This window comes from Garra rufa, chromosome 5 (genome assembly GCF_049309525.1).
Source record: "Garra rufa chromosome 5, GarRuf1.0, whole genome shotgun sequence".
NCBI classification, from domain to species: Eukaryota; Metazoa; Chordata; class Actinopteri; order Cypriniformes; family Cyprinidae; genus Garra; species Garra rufa.
Window position 1 is genome coordinate 43039559 of NC_133365.1, and position 17881 is coordinate 43057439.

A 17881-nucleotide genomic window follows, 5' to 3' on the forward strand; every position below is an offset into this window, starting at 1 on the left:
GTCAAAAATGTGAGACATAAACTCGCATTTCTGATGTTTTCCTCAAAATTGTGTGATATAAACTTGCAGTTATAAAGTCAAAATTGCACAAAACTCACAATTCTGATAAATAAATTCAAAGAAATGAAGTCAGATTTGTGAGATATAAACTCCTAATCCTGACTTTTTTTCTGAAAAAAGCAAGTTTATAACACGCAATTGCGGATTATTAAATCAGAATTGAGAGATGTAAACTCGCAAATCTGAGAACACATCAGTCTTTTTTCCCCTCAAAATTGGACTAAACACAATTGCACGTTTAAATTACACAATTTCTGAATTGTGAGATAAAAACTGGCAATTTCAAGTAAAAGGTCAGAACTGTGTTTTTTAATATCACAATTCTGACTTTATTTATCACAATTGTGAGATTATATCACACAATTCTGACTTTATAACTTGCAATTGAAATCTTAAAACCTGGTGACCCAGAATCAATTACTATTGTAAGCTAAATCATGAACCGTGTTAAAATGACCCTGGGTTCACCTTAAATGTGAAAAGCCAATTACTGTGCTCATAGCCTTCTGCTTTAGCATAAGACAGTGGATGTACTCTGATTCGGATATTTACTCCCTGACCTTCTCTTCCATTTCTCCATAACTAATGCAGCAGGACAACACAAGATCTTTAGAGCAAAACCAGCCTTTCTGGCTTTTTCTTCTGAGAATATGGCATTTAAAAATCCCAAATCAAACCTACAACCAAACATACATTTCGAACTACCTGCTTAATCAAAATAGTCAACATGACTCTCATGGTTTGACAGGAGGTTTGAGATTAAGTGTTTAATTATTAAAAATGACTGTGCATCCACAGATGGTAAGATCTAATTCAGTGTATTGATTTCTTCTCACTATCTTATTCATATATCTAACATAGCAACACAACTCTGTTCTAATCAACTTAACCTCAAGAGTTTAAACACCACGTATGACTCACCTGAACACTATAAATAACTTATCTCCTCCTTCCTACTATAGAATCACACCTATCCAAACCTCCAGAGAGACAGAGAAAGGAGAACGCAAAGGAAACTTGTGCGCTCAGAGACCAAATGATGAATCACACTCACTGGAACACAATGGTATGATTCACAAAGGTACAGATCAGAAGCACCACGATAAAACTAAAGTCTGTTATCCTCAGCAACAGAGACAAGCTTTGTCATGCCTAGAACATGATGACACCACCAAAGTACACTATTTAGACCTACTGAATAGTTTGTAAAGGCTGGCTTTGAACTGTCCTTTGTAAGACACTTGGAAATAATGAAAAGTGACACCTGAAAGACAATCTAAGAGACATATTTTAGTTGCTATCATCATTAGTTCTAAGTGCTATGGACCTGAATGATACTGCAAATTGTGCAGCTTGATAGAGGTGGAAGATGGTCACATCTCATGCATATTCAATCAATACAGCCAGAATCTGCATGCACGGGAATGAGAAAAAAAATCCATGAACTGATGAGTTGAGCTGAAGGACAGCATTCCAGGTAGCCTTGCTGATGAACTCTCAAGTGCATCTTTCAGAAGGTTATAAGTTCATGAAAGGTCTTACTTTGGCTGACTCAGTAAAGCGCTCTCTATTGTAGAGATGCACTAATCTAATAACTAAAATGATACTGGCACTGATACTGACCTTTTTAAATGGATCAGGCATCAAATGGAATTAATTAAAAATAGTGTGTCTGAGTCACAAAAGCATTAAATTGCACTTTAAATTGACTTCACAGAACGCCATTTAGAGTCCCAGTCTCAGAGGAGACAAGAGAGCAGTGGATTTATTGATTTATTTACTGTATATTACGCTGCTGCCACACAGCTGTTTACCTTCATAGACATAACCGACTGTTTTGGTAACTCCTGTGTGTTTTTAACTTGTGTGTGTATTTGACAGTTTAGACACAATAAGACATGAAAGAGAATTTAGTTTAGTACTCACATGCCATGTGACAGATGCTTTCTGTGCATGTGCTTCAGATGTGTGTGCTCAGAAAATCGTATATCAGAAGTTTAAACTAATATGGTTTAAAATGTATGATTTCAGTGCGATAGACATGATAATCAAAACCAAACCGATGTTTTTTTTTTTTGCAGAATATCTGAGATACGAGCTGTAAAGGCACAGCCCTATTCTGGAAAAGGAGGCGAGGAGCAGCAGCTCATTGCATTTGCATATGCACGCATAATAGGTCTCCTTTTAAGTTCGACAGGGACAGTTATCTCTATCAAAGAAATTATCCATGTCCAGAGATTAGGGATGCACCAAATAATAATATCAGAATTGTGTGTTTTTTTAATTAGCTTATATTTATATTAGGGGTGGGCATAGATTCATTTTTTTAATCTAGATTAAAATGGCTAATTTGAATTCTGCTGAAGGCATTTTCAGAATATGTGTGCTACCCAAATAATGACTAAAAGTAAGTCTTCGAGGACGGGCCAGGTGGCACATTAGATCAGGCGCTCATCTCCTGTTTCCAAAATGCAACACAAACTGCTTGACAATTGCATTTACAACATAATTACGTATACAAACTTGTGTAACCAAGTACTTCTGCGCAAAAGGCGGCACGACGTGCGCGTTGCCGTTAAATACACAGACGTGCACGTGCATGGATTTCTGCGTGCATAGTCTTCCATTAAACTGCGTTGCTTTTAGAAGCATCAATTCAGTTGTTGCATATAGTTTTATTTCGGGATTATCAAAGTAAATTATAACTCAAACTTGAGATTTTACTGGGGCACAGCAGATTTTCACTGGGGCACGTGCCCCAGTAAAAAGGGTCTAGCAACGCACGCACCTGCCCTGAAGCGGCTTCATAACTGCATCCATGTTTGCACGTCTGATTTGATGTGGTAATTTCACAGAAGTTGAAGACTCTTTCTCGCCCCCTACAGTGCAATTTGACTAGGTATACGTCATCCGCGCTAAAATATCAAGGTGAAAGTCATCATAGCTCACCTAGTTTAGACCCAGCTCCCAACCCAACTTTGAGAATAGATTAACGACGATATTTTTTTTATCGCCTGATAAGAGTCTCACGTTAACGCAGCACGTTAACGCCGATAACGGCCCACCCCTAATTTATATCTACAGTTCTCTTTTATTTCTTATTGCGCTTAAACTGTCAAATACACACAAGTTTATGTTAAAAACTCACATTAGTTACAAAAACAGTTGGTTATGTTTGCAAAGGTAAACAGCTGGACAAGAAATTGCATGTTTATATAAGATCTGTGTGGCAGCAGCGTAATATACAGTAAATAAATCAATAAATTCACTGCTATCTTGTCTCCTCTGGGGCTGGAACTTAAATAGCTCTGAGCTCATCTGTGTCGTCAACGATAATAAAGTTAGCATGCTTTGTTAGAACTTCTGTCACGGCGTTAGGCCTGGTACACAGCTGTCGCTTGCGAAAACAAAATGGCGGCAACGAGGGTGGAAACGTGCAGATTATGGGGTGACAATATTATAATAAGATCCCATTCCTATATTACGAGGAGAGCGAAATCGAAGTGCCTCGTTTTTTCACATGCTTGAAGAGAAAGGTTTAACAAAACAAAGTCCTTTTTCATGTTTTCTGGGTTGGTAGATGCACCACGAACCGGAATGTAGCACTTAAACATGAAAACAGTCAGATTTTCATGATAAGTCTCCTTTAAGTTAAACATAGCTGTGCTGCTTAATAGTTTTGTGTAAACAATGATACATTTAAAAGAACAGCATTGAATGGAAATCTATAGCATTAATAACGTCTTTACTGTGATTTTTGATCACTTTATTGCATCCATACTGAATGAAAGTATTCATTTATTTTTTAAAAATGAAACAGTAGTGTAATTATAAATTTGGAGTGTTATTGTGTCCCAAATGATGCCCTATGCACTTGTTCAGTCTAGTGTACGAATTACATAAAGCTTTGTCATCCATTATCAGTATGACAGCTTCCATAACAGTTCCAACATTAGTGTGAACACACTAATCACAGTCTTTACACAAAAAGGGGCATTGAATACCATATAAGTAGACAGATTGGGATGCACCTAATAGTTTAAGAATATAAAGAAATGCCACATGAAAACAAACAAAACAACAACAACATTTATCACGGGTGAGAGTGCATTGCCTGGTCTGAATTAAAGATCACTGATGCGACAAGAGCAAATAAATCTATCAATGAATGTATACTAATGGTGTCTAAACTCGTATTGATCAGTCTCATTTAGACTGTAGTGTGCATTGATAGGTAGAGACTCTATCAAGCTCTGTGCGTGTGTAAATGTGTGTATGAGAGAGAGAGAGAGCGACTGTAGGGGTCTATTTGGAGCTCGGCTGTCCCTGATGTCTCAGCGGCATGACAAAGGTTTCCATGGAGATGGCATGGAAAGTCTCACAGCTTGGGTTGCCAAGTTACTTCCCAAATGTGTTGGCACCACATTGAACTGTTGCTTAAACTCTTAGCAGAACCGATGAACAATTCCGGCTGTGAAGGGGAATGCCATCTGCCACAACTCATGCCACCAGCACAAAAATGATTGCAGCGTATTAGCATGCTTCATCGCGCTGAGAGAGCGAACGTACGAATTAAAAGGCTAAGAGGTTGAGTGGATTATTACACTACTCAGAAAAAATAAGCAAATTCACACAATGAAAGCAATTACAGCCCCAATCGTACTTCAGAGCTGTCAAAAGCCCACAATGGACAACAAATCCACATGACTATCCTTTGGTGTTATTTAATATTAAAGTCCGCCTGCGATCACTAATTTTATCCCTTAAAATTTGTCTTTAATAATTAAAGATATATATGGTTATATTATTTTTGCTTTACACTGGAGTAGAAATTACAATACTTCTTTCCTAATTTCTACATTTGAAAGAGATATTTTGAATTTGGACTGGACCTTACCCGTTTTAAACCGCTAGCTGTCAGCAATTCATACTGCATATTTAAGCTTTTATTTTAACAGAGAGACAATAGAGCTTTTATTTTGAATCTCAAAACAGGCTTTTAAAAATGTGTCTCACTACAAATCTAGTAAAATTCTGTAATCATCTGCCAACAAAAATAAAGCATAACTGGTGGCCGTTGCATTCCCAAATGCGCGCTAAACTCACAGCACATGCAAGAAACGAGTTCACTGCATTCATTTAATGCAAACTGAGCCGTTCTGAGGTGCGGAAACACCAGATCACAAGCTGATCACCTTAACAACATGTGCGCTTCAGTTTGGAACACGCAGCAAAAACTTGATGAAGGGATTAAGCCATATTGTGCTTTTGGTTTTAGTTTGTTTGACAGATACTGAGTTAAAGCATAATGGCTCAAAATAGGGATGCACCGATCCACATTTTTTCACTTCCGATCCGATTCCGATACCTGAATTTGGATATCTGCCGATACCGATAATATTCCGATACCAGAGCTCTATTTGCTTTTATATCACTATGACTATTATCATTATTGTTGATTTTATGAGGCTGTAACAAACTTCTCTACAAGCAAGTCTAAGTATCTCCCAAAAAGCAACTTGAGGTAAGTATGAGGTTAGAAAATGGCAGAAATCCCATCCTGAAAACAAATATGCAACTTTAAGGGTTTAAATTGATATTTATTTAAATTTCAAGACAGGGTTACTAGATACTAGTGCAATATACACTCTTGTTGCATAAAACAAAAAGGTTTTCAAATATTTGAAATAAAAAATAAATATTCACACTATAAATAGAACAATGTGCATCTGATCAACATAAATTCAGTAAATTCTTGCTTGTGTAGCAGCAACAAAATAAGGTTTTCAAATGTTAAACATTTTGAATAAAAGTGCAATAAGTGCACTTTTCGGATCAGCAAAAAACAAACAAAACAAAAAAAAAAGTTTGTTGTTTATTAATTACTGAATGCTTACTTTAAGTACTTCTAATCCACAGCAAAAACTAGCTGAACTAATATAATAAGTAACAAAACAAGAACACTAACACAAATGACAAGTGTAGATGAATACAACATAAAGTTACTAATAAAATCAATACTAGTATTCAGGTGCAGAAATTTAATAATTCATTGATAAATAACTAGTGCTTCTCACTGCAGGTATTTATAGGATGCTGTCTCTTTAAGGCCTAATGCACGTAATACTGGCACGCATCTCCTTCTCAGCTGTTTCGGTTCACTGAAGACATAACCGACGGTGTTACCAGAATAAAACAACGGGTATTTAAACATAACTTTGTATGAATGTTTCTGTTCAAGAGACGTTAAAGAGTAATCAGTCTGTGAATCGCGCAGTTTGAATCACGTCTCTCTCTCTCTCTCTCTCTCTCTCTCTCTCTCTCTCTCTGTGCGCGTGCTCGCTTCAGGTGTGTGCGGCAACGTTAAAAACAGAAAATAACACGCACGAAGTCTACAAATTATAAACTTTTACTCTATGATGGGTAATATTTAACAGTTAATCTACTAAATAAATCCACGAGGTGCCACCTCTCGGAACAACGGCTTTGCAAACATTGCATGTTGCTGTCTTTGCGGCGTTTCCGACCGTAAAGTATTTCCACACAGCGGACATGTATGACGCTCAATGCTAAACTGCTACCTGCAAACTGAAGATTTTCTGAAAGGACTGGAGGCATGTCATCTCTCTCAGTGTCTCATTGGAGCACAGACACGTCACCTAGCCCGGGATCACTTGTGAAGTCATTTCAGCAGACAGCACTGTACGTAGACATAACTCTGGATCGGAAATTTCTCTAGGTTGGATCGGAAATTTCCGATCCATTAATTAAGCTGGTATCGGAACCCGATACCGATACTGGATCGGATCGGCCCCATCCCTAGCTCAAAACACAACTTTAAGGCCTTTTATGTTAGAATAAGTAGTCTAAATATATTTTAAAAACTACACTTTTTGTCCAGAAGACCTATCGTTTCATATCGTCATGTAACCACGACGACATCACGATATTAATAATATCACTACATTCCTAGTGTATATGTGTAAATGCGGTATATGCCACGGTTTATTAAAATTAGTTATGCTTATAGTATACAAACAAGAGACAAAAACATTGACATGATGCCAAAGTGGACGCATAAGAAAGAGTTGGAATATATAAAATATATAGTCTCACATATAAAAGGTAGTTTCACACCATCAGAGATGTTCTGTGGGTGGTGTTGATCTAAATCAGTATCCATATGGAGGCTCTACAGGAATAGGTTTCACATTTCTTGGGGCAACACATTTCCTATGACACATGGATGGTGTTAATGCACAGCAGAACTGTCATGTATCTTGAAGCCGGACTTCATTTGAGTGTCAGTGCTGCTGATCTATTCTTTTATGTTCTTCATTAAAAACAGCTAGGCCCCTGTAATGCCTTTTTATGTGGCTCTTATTGGTCATTTGTGACATTCTGCAGCCAAATGTATTTGCATAATAACTGCAAAACTGCATAATTGTGTGTTGTCTGAGGCAACCTGATTTCCTATGCAGATGTGTGAGTATCATTTCTCTTACTGCACTCTGTGGTCCCTTTCTTCTTACAAATACATTCAACTCAGGCAGTCATTATCTTCGTGGGTTTATTTAACAAAAAAGCACATGGGATCCACAGCACTGAACACCTTTGTATGTCTTTATCTGACACACTGAGCTCAGTTAACAAACCTCTCTCCTAACAAGTTGAAGTTCTGTATCAGGTGTGTTAAATAAGGGAGACCCCAAGAACAGGACTGAAAATATACAGCTCTTAAAACTTTCTCTATTGCCCTGTGTAACAAAGAAAAATGCATTGTTCCAAAAACAGGGCTATGCTGTTATTGCCATTTTTATGACAAACTCGCGAAGAAAAGCAAAAGGTATTTTTTACTACATTATGGCTTTAATATACACTGCTGAATAAAACTTTCTAGCATAATATTTTACCCTGAAATGATCTCAAAAGCAATGACTGTACGGTGGACTGAGTACCACTGAGCACAGATGTCTGCAGACAGGTTTCAGAATGAAACATTTCATCTTCTTAAGTTGATATTTTACTACCAGGTGACCTGAATTCACCTGTGTATTATCCACTGTCAAAAAAAATCAAATGTCCATTATTATATAAATTATAATTAATAAGAGATTCTAAGTATAAAACAAGTTAAAATGTTTATATTGTATAAAATGTTTTATTGAAAATGAATAAAAAGAAAAGAAAATAATAGAATCCATATACTGTAAAATATATATATATATATATATATATATATATATATATATATATATATCGTGCCTGTTTTATTCAATACATTTTTGAGTAATTTACACTAAGTTTATTTTTGTTTGTTCTATTAGACTTTACATGTTTTCAACTTGCACTCTTAAGTAATGGCAACTCAATTTTTTCAATTGACTAGTTTTAAGTTTATCAAACATAAACCTTGTTTTTTAAAGTAATATTTAGCAATTTCACCTTATAAGTCAAATATTTTTAAAGTTACTTTTAATTTTTATAATGTGTTCAAACTACACTACCAGTGTTTTTGAACAGTAAGATTTTTAATGTCTCTTCTGCTCACCAAGCCTGCATTTATTTGATCCAAAGTATAGCAAAACAGTACAATTTTGAAATATTTTGACTATTTAAAACAACTGTTTTCTATTTAAATATATATATATTATAAAATGTAATTTATTCCTGTGGTTTCAAAACTGTATTTTTTACATCAATTCTCCAGTAATATTGCAATATTCTGATTTGCTGCTAAAAAAAAACATACATATTATGTTGAAAACAGCTGAGTATAATTTCAGGTTTCTTTGATGAATAGAAAGTTCAGAAGAACAGCATTTATCTGAACTAGAATTTTTTTTAACATTATAAATTTAAAGCACATTTGCTAAATAAAAGTATTACTTTCTATAATTTCTTTCCCTGCAAAAAAATGTTTTTTACAAAAACGTTTCATTTAAATGCTGATCTTTAGATCTTTCTATTCATCAAAGAAAAACATTTACTCAATTGTTTTAAATATTGACAATAATAATGATAAAAAAAATGCTTCTTAAACAGCTAATCAGCATATTAGAATGATTTCTGAAGACACTGAAGACTGGAGTAATGATGCTGAAAATGTAGCTTTGATCACACGAATAAATTACATTTTTTAAATATATTCAAATAGAAAACAGTTATTTTAAATACTAAAAATATTTCATATATTTTTTGCTGTACTTTGGATCAAACAAATGCAGGCTTGGTGAGCAGAAGAGACTAAAAACATTAAAAATCTTACTGTTCAAAAACTTTTGACTGGTAGTGTATATTTCAATATTTCTACATTTTTGTGTAATGAAACCCTAAACAGGCATCTCAAAACTAAACATTTATTCACTTTATAATGTTACAACAGCGCAACAATGCAAAATACGGAGTAACATTAACACTGTTGGTAACACTTTAGTTTAGGGACCAATTCGCACTATTACAACTTACAAAGCACATATTAATGCTTTATTCTGTATGACCATATTCTAGATTTCTTAACCACATCCCATACCTAAACCTAACAACTTACTAACTATAAGCAGCAAATAAGAAGTTCATTGACGGAAAACTCTTAGTTAATCGTGAATGTGTTCCCTAATTCTGAAATGTTACCACACCATCCTTTCAGATTAATGTTGAAACTACTATGACTGCTATATATAAACTTCTCAGTCACATCAGCGTAATGTCTTCTGTTTAGTCAGATACAAACCTATTAGGAATAAATGAGTCTCAGTGGCTTGACTGTTTAACAAGCTTGTGTGCTAGTAGCTGAGGTTTGCTGCAATTTGGCATGAGTTTTAAATGTTTCTTGCACACACACTGAAACAACATCTTGCAGAGTTGTTTTGTAACACATTCACAGACTGGTCTCTGCACCCAGAACATGGTGATTAATTGGCTTGTGGACTCGAACAGATGGTTTTTTCCATTAGAAATGTATAACCAAGGGAAAAAAACAAGGATGATTCGATCTTCTTTATTATGTTTTACTAAGATGCTGCCTGTTTTGGTTACTAAAACCAATAAGGCACATTTCATGACACTGAATCTTTTGTGACCCCTTTAAAAGACACTATTCATTCAAACATCTTGGTTAATATCTCTTTAATCAGCTATGAAATAGTATTTGACTTTAAAGCTACTAAATTAATTGTTTAATCTATGCTAATTAAGCACACAAACAATATTGAGTTTAATATTTCAGTGTGTTGAACAGTGAAAAAGCCTTAGAAATTATACATGGGGCTGTCACGATTCCCCGATTCAATTCAAGTACTCAACTTTATAAAATCCTGAATTGCATTTTGCCCGTGTCGAGCAATCAGCAAAATACTGGAAGTGGTGCATTCCACCTATGAGAATCCATGAAATGCCTTATTAGACCGGTTTCGCTTAGATCTGTTTTTATTACTACCAAACATTAAATATAATTGTCTGATTACTCGATTAATCATCAGAATAATCGACAGATTACTCGATTACCAAAATAACCGTTACAGCCCTAAGAAAATCTTTATTTTACTGTAGAACCAGCAGTTCTTAGCAACGCATTTCACTATGTTTCCATAAATTCTCTATAAAACCAGTGCAGAAAATGCAAAAAAGGTTAAAAAAAACACAAGTTATCTACAACTACTTACAATCTCTAGTACCACTCTATCAGTGTTGTTTTCGTCAACGATGACGATGACGAAATCATTTCGTTGACGCCACTTTTTTCATGACGATAACGAGACAATGACGAGATAAAAATGGCTCGTTGATGACTAAAACATGACGAGACGTGTGTGAGTTTTCGTTGACGAGACGAGAATAGACGAAAATGTTAGTGGGTGGTCCGTCAGACGTTTAAAATGCATGACATTTCAGCTTATTGTACATGCCAATTAAAACTTAAAAAGTATCTGCCGCTATGGCAAGCCGTTTTAGCATTAAATACTCTTTGCCATACTAGTATGGCAAGCTGTTTTAGCATTCCATCCTTGTTTGTCTTTTATGTTCTAAAACATTCCTTCATTATTGTAATTATTGGTGAAAATAGTCGATCCGGAAGCTCACATTGTGTTGAACTATAGATCTGCTATTTTCAGAACTTATAAGTGACACTACCCAACAGCAAAATACTTACTGACCTACATTAATTTGTTAAAAGACTACTTTAATGATTTAATGATGTTTCTGTTAACAACCAATTCCATAACATGACTGTGCTTAAGATGAAAAAAGAGGTTCTTTAAGGACACACTGATAAGCGATGGATTAAACAAGCTGTGTTACAGGAAGCTGAGAGGGAAAGGTAAACAAATGGTGGGCTGCTGGGTAGAGTATGGACAGGCTTTCTGCGCATGACCCTCTCCTTGTGTCAATACAGGTGAGAGCAAGAGAGAAAGAGAGAAAGAGAGCGAGATCACAGACTGATAATGACAGACACAAAATGAGGCTTTTTGTTGCTTTCCCTTTGCTCCTCGCTTCAGCAGTGTGGTATCTGTAATAATGATCTTTCCTAATTTTAGTTAACAGCTGCAAAAGGGTAAATATGCACTGCAAATGCCAAATGACTCCAGGTTCCAGGCAGCTATGCTGTAAACACAGCATGGATCAAGAATACATTGTGATTATGAACAGCATACAGCGTGGGGTGAGAGTTCACCTGCCTCCACTCTTCTTGATTAGCTCTTCCAGTCATCATAATAAAGTGTTTCAAGCACTGAAATGCCATTTTTTATGCATCCACTGGGATACACTGTGACACAGTGCAATGATTAGACCAGACTCTGAGTGTCAAGAACCTCAAGCTGAGATGCCTGACATCCACACACACACAAAAAAGAGTTATACAGATTTATAATAATTTGACTAATAGTGTGTAAGATGGTGGAAAATCCCCCCTTTAAGATCAATGTGCATTTTATTTTTCATGTGCAGAATGATAATGGATCAGTCAATGTGTTATTAAGATAATTAAATAAAAAAAACTATTGCCAATTTAATTCTTCGAGCAAAAATGTGAAATTATTTAAAGAGGGCATCTACTGGCTAAACACTTACGACTGTTTACATTTAACTCTCATTAATATTTATTTTTTTAAAGCATCATTAATCAACTATTCTATATAAAACTGTATTTAGACAATTTAGTAGAATAATTAAATAACCAATGACAAACAAAGCAGAATCCAAGTAGGAGATTTATCTGAAATGTAAATTTATTCTATTACTTACGTACAGGCATATGTGAATATTTACACATTTAACTCCCCATATTTTAATTAAAGATGTTTCATAGTTGCAACACTATGAATGCAAATTAAAAGATTTCATTAAATTAGTCTATAGGTTTTAATGAAAAGCGAAGATGCTTTTAAATGTTCATCTAATTCATGAAAATAGTGAATAATAACTCCAGTAATTACATAACATAAACTTTGTTTTTCAAATAATATTTAGTAATTTTGCCTTATACTGTAAGTCACATATTTTTAAAGTTACTTTAAATCTATTTCTATTTAATTTTTTATTATGTATTTAAATTACACTACCAGTCAAAAGTTTTTGAACTGTAAGATTTTTAATGTTTTTAAAAGAAGTCTCTTCTGCTCAAGGAGCCTGCATTTATTTGATCCAAAGTTAAAAAAAAAACAAAAAAAAAAAAAACAGTACAATTTTGAAATATTTGTAATATTTAAAATATCTGTTTTCTATTTAAAAATATTTTTAAATGTAATTTATTTCTGTGATTTCAAAGCTGATTTTTAAAAATCATTATTCCAGTCACATGATCCTTCAGAAATCATTTTAATATTCTGATTTGTTGCTCAAAAAAACATTTATTATGATTATTATGTTGAAATTATAACACTAGTAACAAGATGCCACTTGGGGCCTTCTGTGACAATTCTGAGCTCGCCAAGGGTCTAATTTTATAGTTTTACTTCAAAATAAAAACTACATTTTTGCTTTACAAATCTAATAACATTAATGTGTTGAAACATAAATCCCTCATTATAAAAAGAAAACTAGATAAATTAACCTCAAAACTGTTTCAAATGACAGCATCACCAAAAATACTTCTATATTCACATGAAATAACTAAATTAAAAATAATGTAATTATTTGCTAATACTGTCGAGATTAGATTGTGGGCCATCATCTTGCCCCTGGAGGCATCTTATACCATCTTCCCCACCATTTGTATTCTTCTAAGTGCAACTTTTTTGTCATTGCACTCATTTCTCATTATTTATACATTGCACCACTTGACTGCAACAAGACGGTCCTTAAAAGGTGGTGCATTAACCATTCAACATGAAGCTGTGAGTTTTGCATTTAATATACCACAGTGCAAGTAGTATACACAAATCCACTGTACACTCATGCCTATGAATCACTGCCACACAGGACAGATAAGGATATCAGCTACTGCCATCACAACTCATAAAACTGAACCTTAAATCATCAAATCAGAATCAGTGCATGGTAAACGCGGATACTACAAACCTGCTGTGAGGAATTCATCTATAAATTCACACCCAAATTCATACAAAACCTTATCAACTAAGCAAATGCTTAAACATACACTACAGTGCAAACACATAGCACTCCTTGCTTAACCCAAAAGGATTACTGAAACCTATTAATCAAATCAAATGACTGAAAGTCAAAGACCACACAACGCATTTTGTTCTGCCAAGAGATAGGACTGGCTCGAAATCAATACCACAAATAAATTAAAAGATGCAGCCTTAAGCTGTATTTTACATTTCCAAAAGAAGAAAATCTATGAACAAACAAGTAATTTAAGCACTCAAAGTCACAATGCAGTGTGAGGGATGATATGGGCAGTTGTAACAAACAGAAAGTGCATATAGAGTGCTTATGGACCATTAATTGAAGATGTGGATGATATTTAATAAACACATCTCAACATTTTCATACATTTGAACGTCTGAGTGCATCTGAATCTATAGAAATTTGTATATAACAGAAAACTGCAAATCTACGACTGTAGCAACACCACGTTAAAATAAAACGTCATACTCACTATTTTATTAATACACTCAGACATGAATATGCCTTGGAAAGAAACAATGTGATGAAACCTGGCATTAAGTCTGACAGGTGCTTGATATAGGGAAAAAGACGAACAGCTGTAGCATATTCAGGAAAAACGGATATGTAAAAACGAATAAATTATTCATGATACACTGTCGACTAAGATTGCAACGCTACCAATGTTTTTTTTTTTTTTTTTTTTTTTTTTTTACCACAATACAACAACTATACCAACGATTAAACAGAATTTAAACAGCTTATTTTACTCTGACAGCTTTCTTTCGGCTATAATATTAGCTCCAGTGTTTGGTTAACTTCCACTACACATTTTGTAGTCATATCTGAAACATGAGTCACATTTTAAAGGGCGTTTCAGCCTTGTGTTCACTTGGCTTTATTTGTTTTTACTATCACCTACCTCTTTCTTCACGTTTCGCAGCAGTCTCTGACGCGTTTCGGCTTCTAGGAGAGAAAGAAATATAGAACATTAATTATTACAAATGAAAAAAGTAAAAAACAAAAGTGTGATATTGTGGTTTAGGAGAGTTTCGAAAAATAAAAACAGGATTTTGTCGCACCTGCTGTTGTGTTAGCCATGATTGTGGTATTGAGCTCTAGCGCTCTGCACTCCACTGACGCTCAACACTCGACTGGATGAAGCCAAAGCAGTTCAAGCTTTCCCTGACTGCCAGCAGGCGCTACTGCGAGATCACGTGACCTGCCAGAGAGTTTCCTATAGCGGTGGAGATGGCAAACTCTTTCTACCAAGAAGGTATAATATTCCTGGAGTGAGCTATTCCCATTCATTCAGTGATAGCTCATCGCATGAGCCCCAGCCGCTGTTAAACTAATAAATCTTTAGGCTATCTTTTGAGGGAAATTGACATTTTCCCCTATATGATATTCATGTGTGTCTGTGTTTTCTAGATAGTTTCTTTTCGATTAACTCTTTTATTTATTTATTTATTTTTTAATTTTACCGGTAAATAAACAGGTCTGAATAGATTTGCGATTCAAATTTGCGAAAGATTCGAACTACTCACTCACCCACTGAATCGTTTGGAGCAGAATTTCTCTCATAAAAATCACTTGCAGGAAACTGGACACAACAGAGAACTATAAGTCAGAAATCAATATATACCAAACATGGGCATCCTATCATTTGGGAACGAATCAACAAAGAGTATCAACACAATAACAGTAAAAAGCACATAGAGTGCCATGATGTACCAACATGGATAGTTTTGAATGGCTGTCAGTAGAGAACAATGTTTTTTGCCCACTTAACCATGTAATTATAACATTCAGCCATCAGAGACTAAACAAACAAATGTTGATCTCCTGCTGTTGCCATCCTGAAAAAGCTTGAACACCCTTTGCCTGACAGGTCACGTGATTAGCCAGCTGCACCTGCTGCCTCGTTTTTTATGAGACACAAAGTTGTACATTTTATTAACAACACAAATGCATTGCTGCCACTCGAAATAACTAGATATGTCGTTGTAACGGCATATTTTCTTGTTAAATCAACATCTTTTCTCGTAATATCAAGATGATGTCGTTAAAACGACATCTTTTTCTCGTTATAACGACATAACATCTTTTTTCTTGTTAAATCTACATCTTTTCTCATAATAACGAGATGTTGTCGTTTTAACATCTTTTTTCACTAAAACATATTTTCCCGTAATTCTGAGATGTTATGTCATTAAAACTACAACTACATCGTTAAAACATCTTGTCTCATTATAACAAGATGTCGAGATGTGGTTATTCAGGAATCTTAACCTATCCAACCACATCTTCACCCCAACTTCAGCACAGTTTTAGCTAATCAGAGATTTAGGATTTTAGGTCCATAACAAGATGTTATGTAGCTAAAACGGCATAATTATGTCGTAAAAAAAAAGACATCTTTTCTCATAATATCGAGATATGTCATTAAAACATATTTTTCTTGTTAAAACGACATCTTTTCTCGTAATAACGAGATGTTATGTAATTAAACAACATATTTTTCTTGTTAAAACAACATCTTTTCTCATAATAACGAAATGTTGTCTTAAATCCACATCTTTTCTCGTAATAACGAGATGTTTTGTCGTTTTAACATCTTTTTTCATTACAACAACGTTTTCACGTAATAATGTTATGTCATTAAAAGAACATGTTTTCTTGTAATAACGAGATGTTATGTAATTAAAACAACATCTTTTTCTTGTTAAAGCAACATCTTTTCTCGTAGTAATGAAATGTTGTCTTAAAGCCATATCTTTTCTCGTAATAACGAGATAACTAAAATGGCATATTTTCTCGTAATAACGAGATGTTATGTAATTAAAACATCTTTTTCTTGTTAAAGCAATATCTTTTCTCGTAGTAATGAAATGTTGTCTTAAAGCCACATCTTTTCTCGTAATAATGAAATGTTGTCTTAAAGCCACATCTTTTCTCGTAATACCAAGATAACTAAAATGACATATTTTCTCGTAATAACGAGATGTTTTGTCATTAAAATGACATATTTTCTCGTAATAACGAGATGTTATGTAATTAAAACATCTTTTTCTTGTTAAAGCAACATCTTTTCTCGTAGTAATGAAATGTTGTATTAAAGCCACATCTTTTCTCGTAATAACAAGATAACTAAAATGACATATTTTCTTGTAATAACGAGATGTTATGTAATTAAAACAACATCTTTTTCTTGTTAAAGCAATATCTTTTCTCGTAATAATGAAATGTTGTCTTAAAGCCACATCTTTTCTCGTAATAACAAGATAACTAAAACGACATATTTTCTCGTAATAATGAGATGTTATGTCATTAAAACAACATCTTTTTCTTGATAAAGCAACATCTTTTCTCGTAATAATGAAATGTTGTCTTAAAGCCACATCTTTTCTCGTAATAACGAGATAACTAAAATGACGTATTTTCTCGTAATAACGAGATGTTATGTCATTAAAATTATATATTTTCTCGTAATAACGAGATGTTATGTAATTAAAGCAACATCTTTTTCTTGTTAAAGCAACATCTTTTCTTGTAATAATGAAATGTTGTCTTAAAGCCACATCTTTTCTCGTAATAACGAGATAACTAAAATGACGTATTTTCTCGTAATAACGAGATGTTATGTCATTAAAATTATATATTTTCTCGTAATAACGAGATGTTATGTAATTAAAGCAACATCTTTTTCTTGTTAAAGCAATATCTTTTCTTGTAATAATGAAATGTTGTCTTAAAGCCACATCTTTTCTTGTAATAACGAGATAACTAAAATGACATATTTTCTCGTAATAATGAGATGTTATGTCATTAAAACAACATCTTTTTCTTGTTAAAGCAACATCTTTTCTCGTAATAATGAAATGTTGTCTTAAAGCCACATCTTTTCTCGTAATAACGAGATACGCTAAAATGACATATTTTCTCGTAATAACGAGATGTTATGTCATTAAAATGACATATTTTCTCGTAATAACGAGATGTTATGTAATTAAAACAACATCTTTTTCTTGTTAAAGCAACATCTTTTCTCGTAGTAATGAAATGTTGTATTAAAGCCACATCTTTTCTCGTAATAACAAGATAACTAAAATGACATATTTTCTCGTAATAACGAGATGTTATGTCATTAAAATGACATATTTTCTTGTAATAACGAGATGTTATGTAATTAAAACAACATCTTTTTCTTGTTAAAGCAACATCTTTTTGTCATGATCTGGGCTGTTTT

General features: G+C 34.0%; 1 protein-coding gene across 1 annotated transcript in view; it reads right to left on the bottom strand.

The window, feature by feature from the left end:
• The window catches only part of sgsm1a (small G protein signaling modulator 1a), a 54474-nt gene extending 39741 nt beyond the window's left edge, over nucleotides 1–14733 (bottom strand). Inside the window, exons 1-2 of the mRNA XM_073840093.1 lie at nucleotides 14715–14733; nucleotides 14555–14598 (exon numbers count right to left, since the gene is read on the bottom strand). Coding sequence (XP_073696194.1) covers nucleotides 14555–14598; nucleotides 14715–14733 — 63 coding nt within the window. The remainder of the gene's footprint in view (nucleotides 1–14554; nucleotides 14599–14714) is intronic.
• Between the last annotated feature and the right edge of the window lie 3148 nt (nucleotides 14734–17881).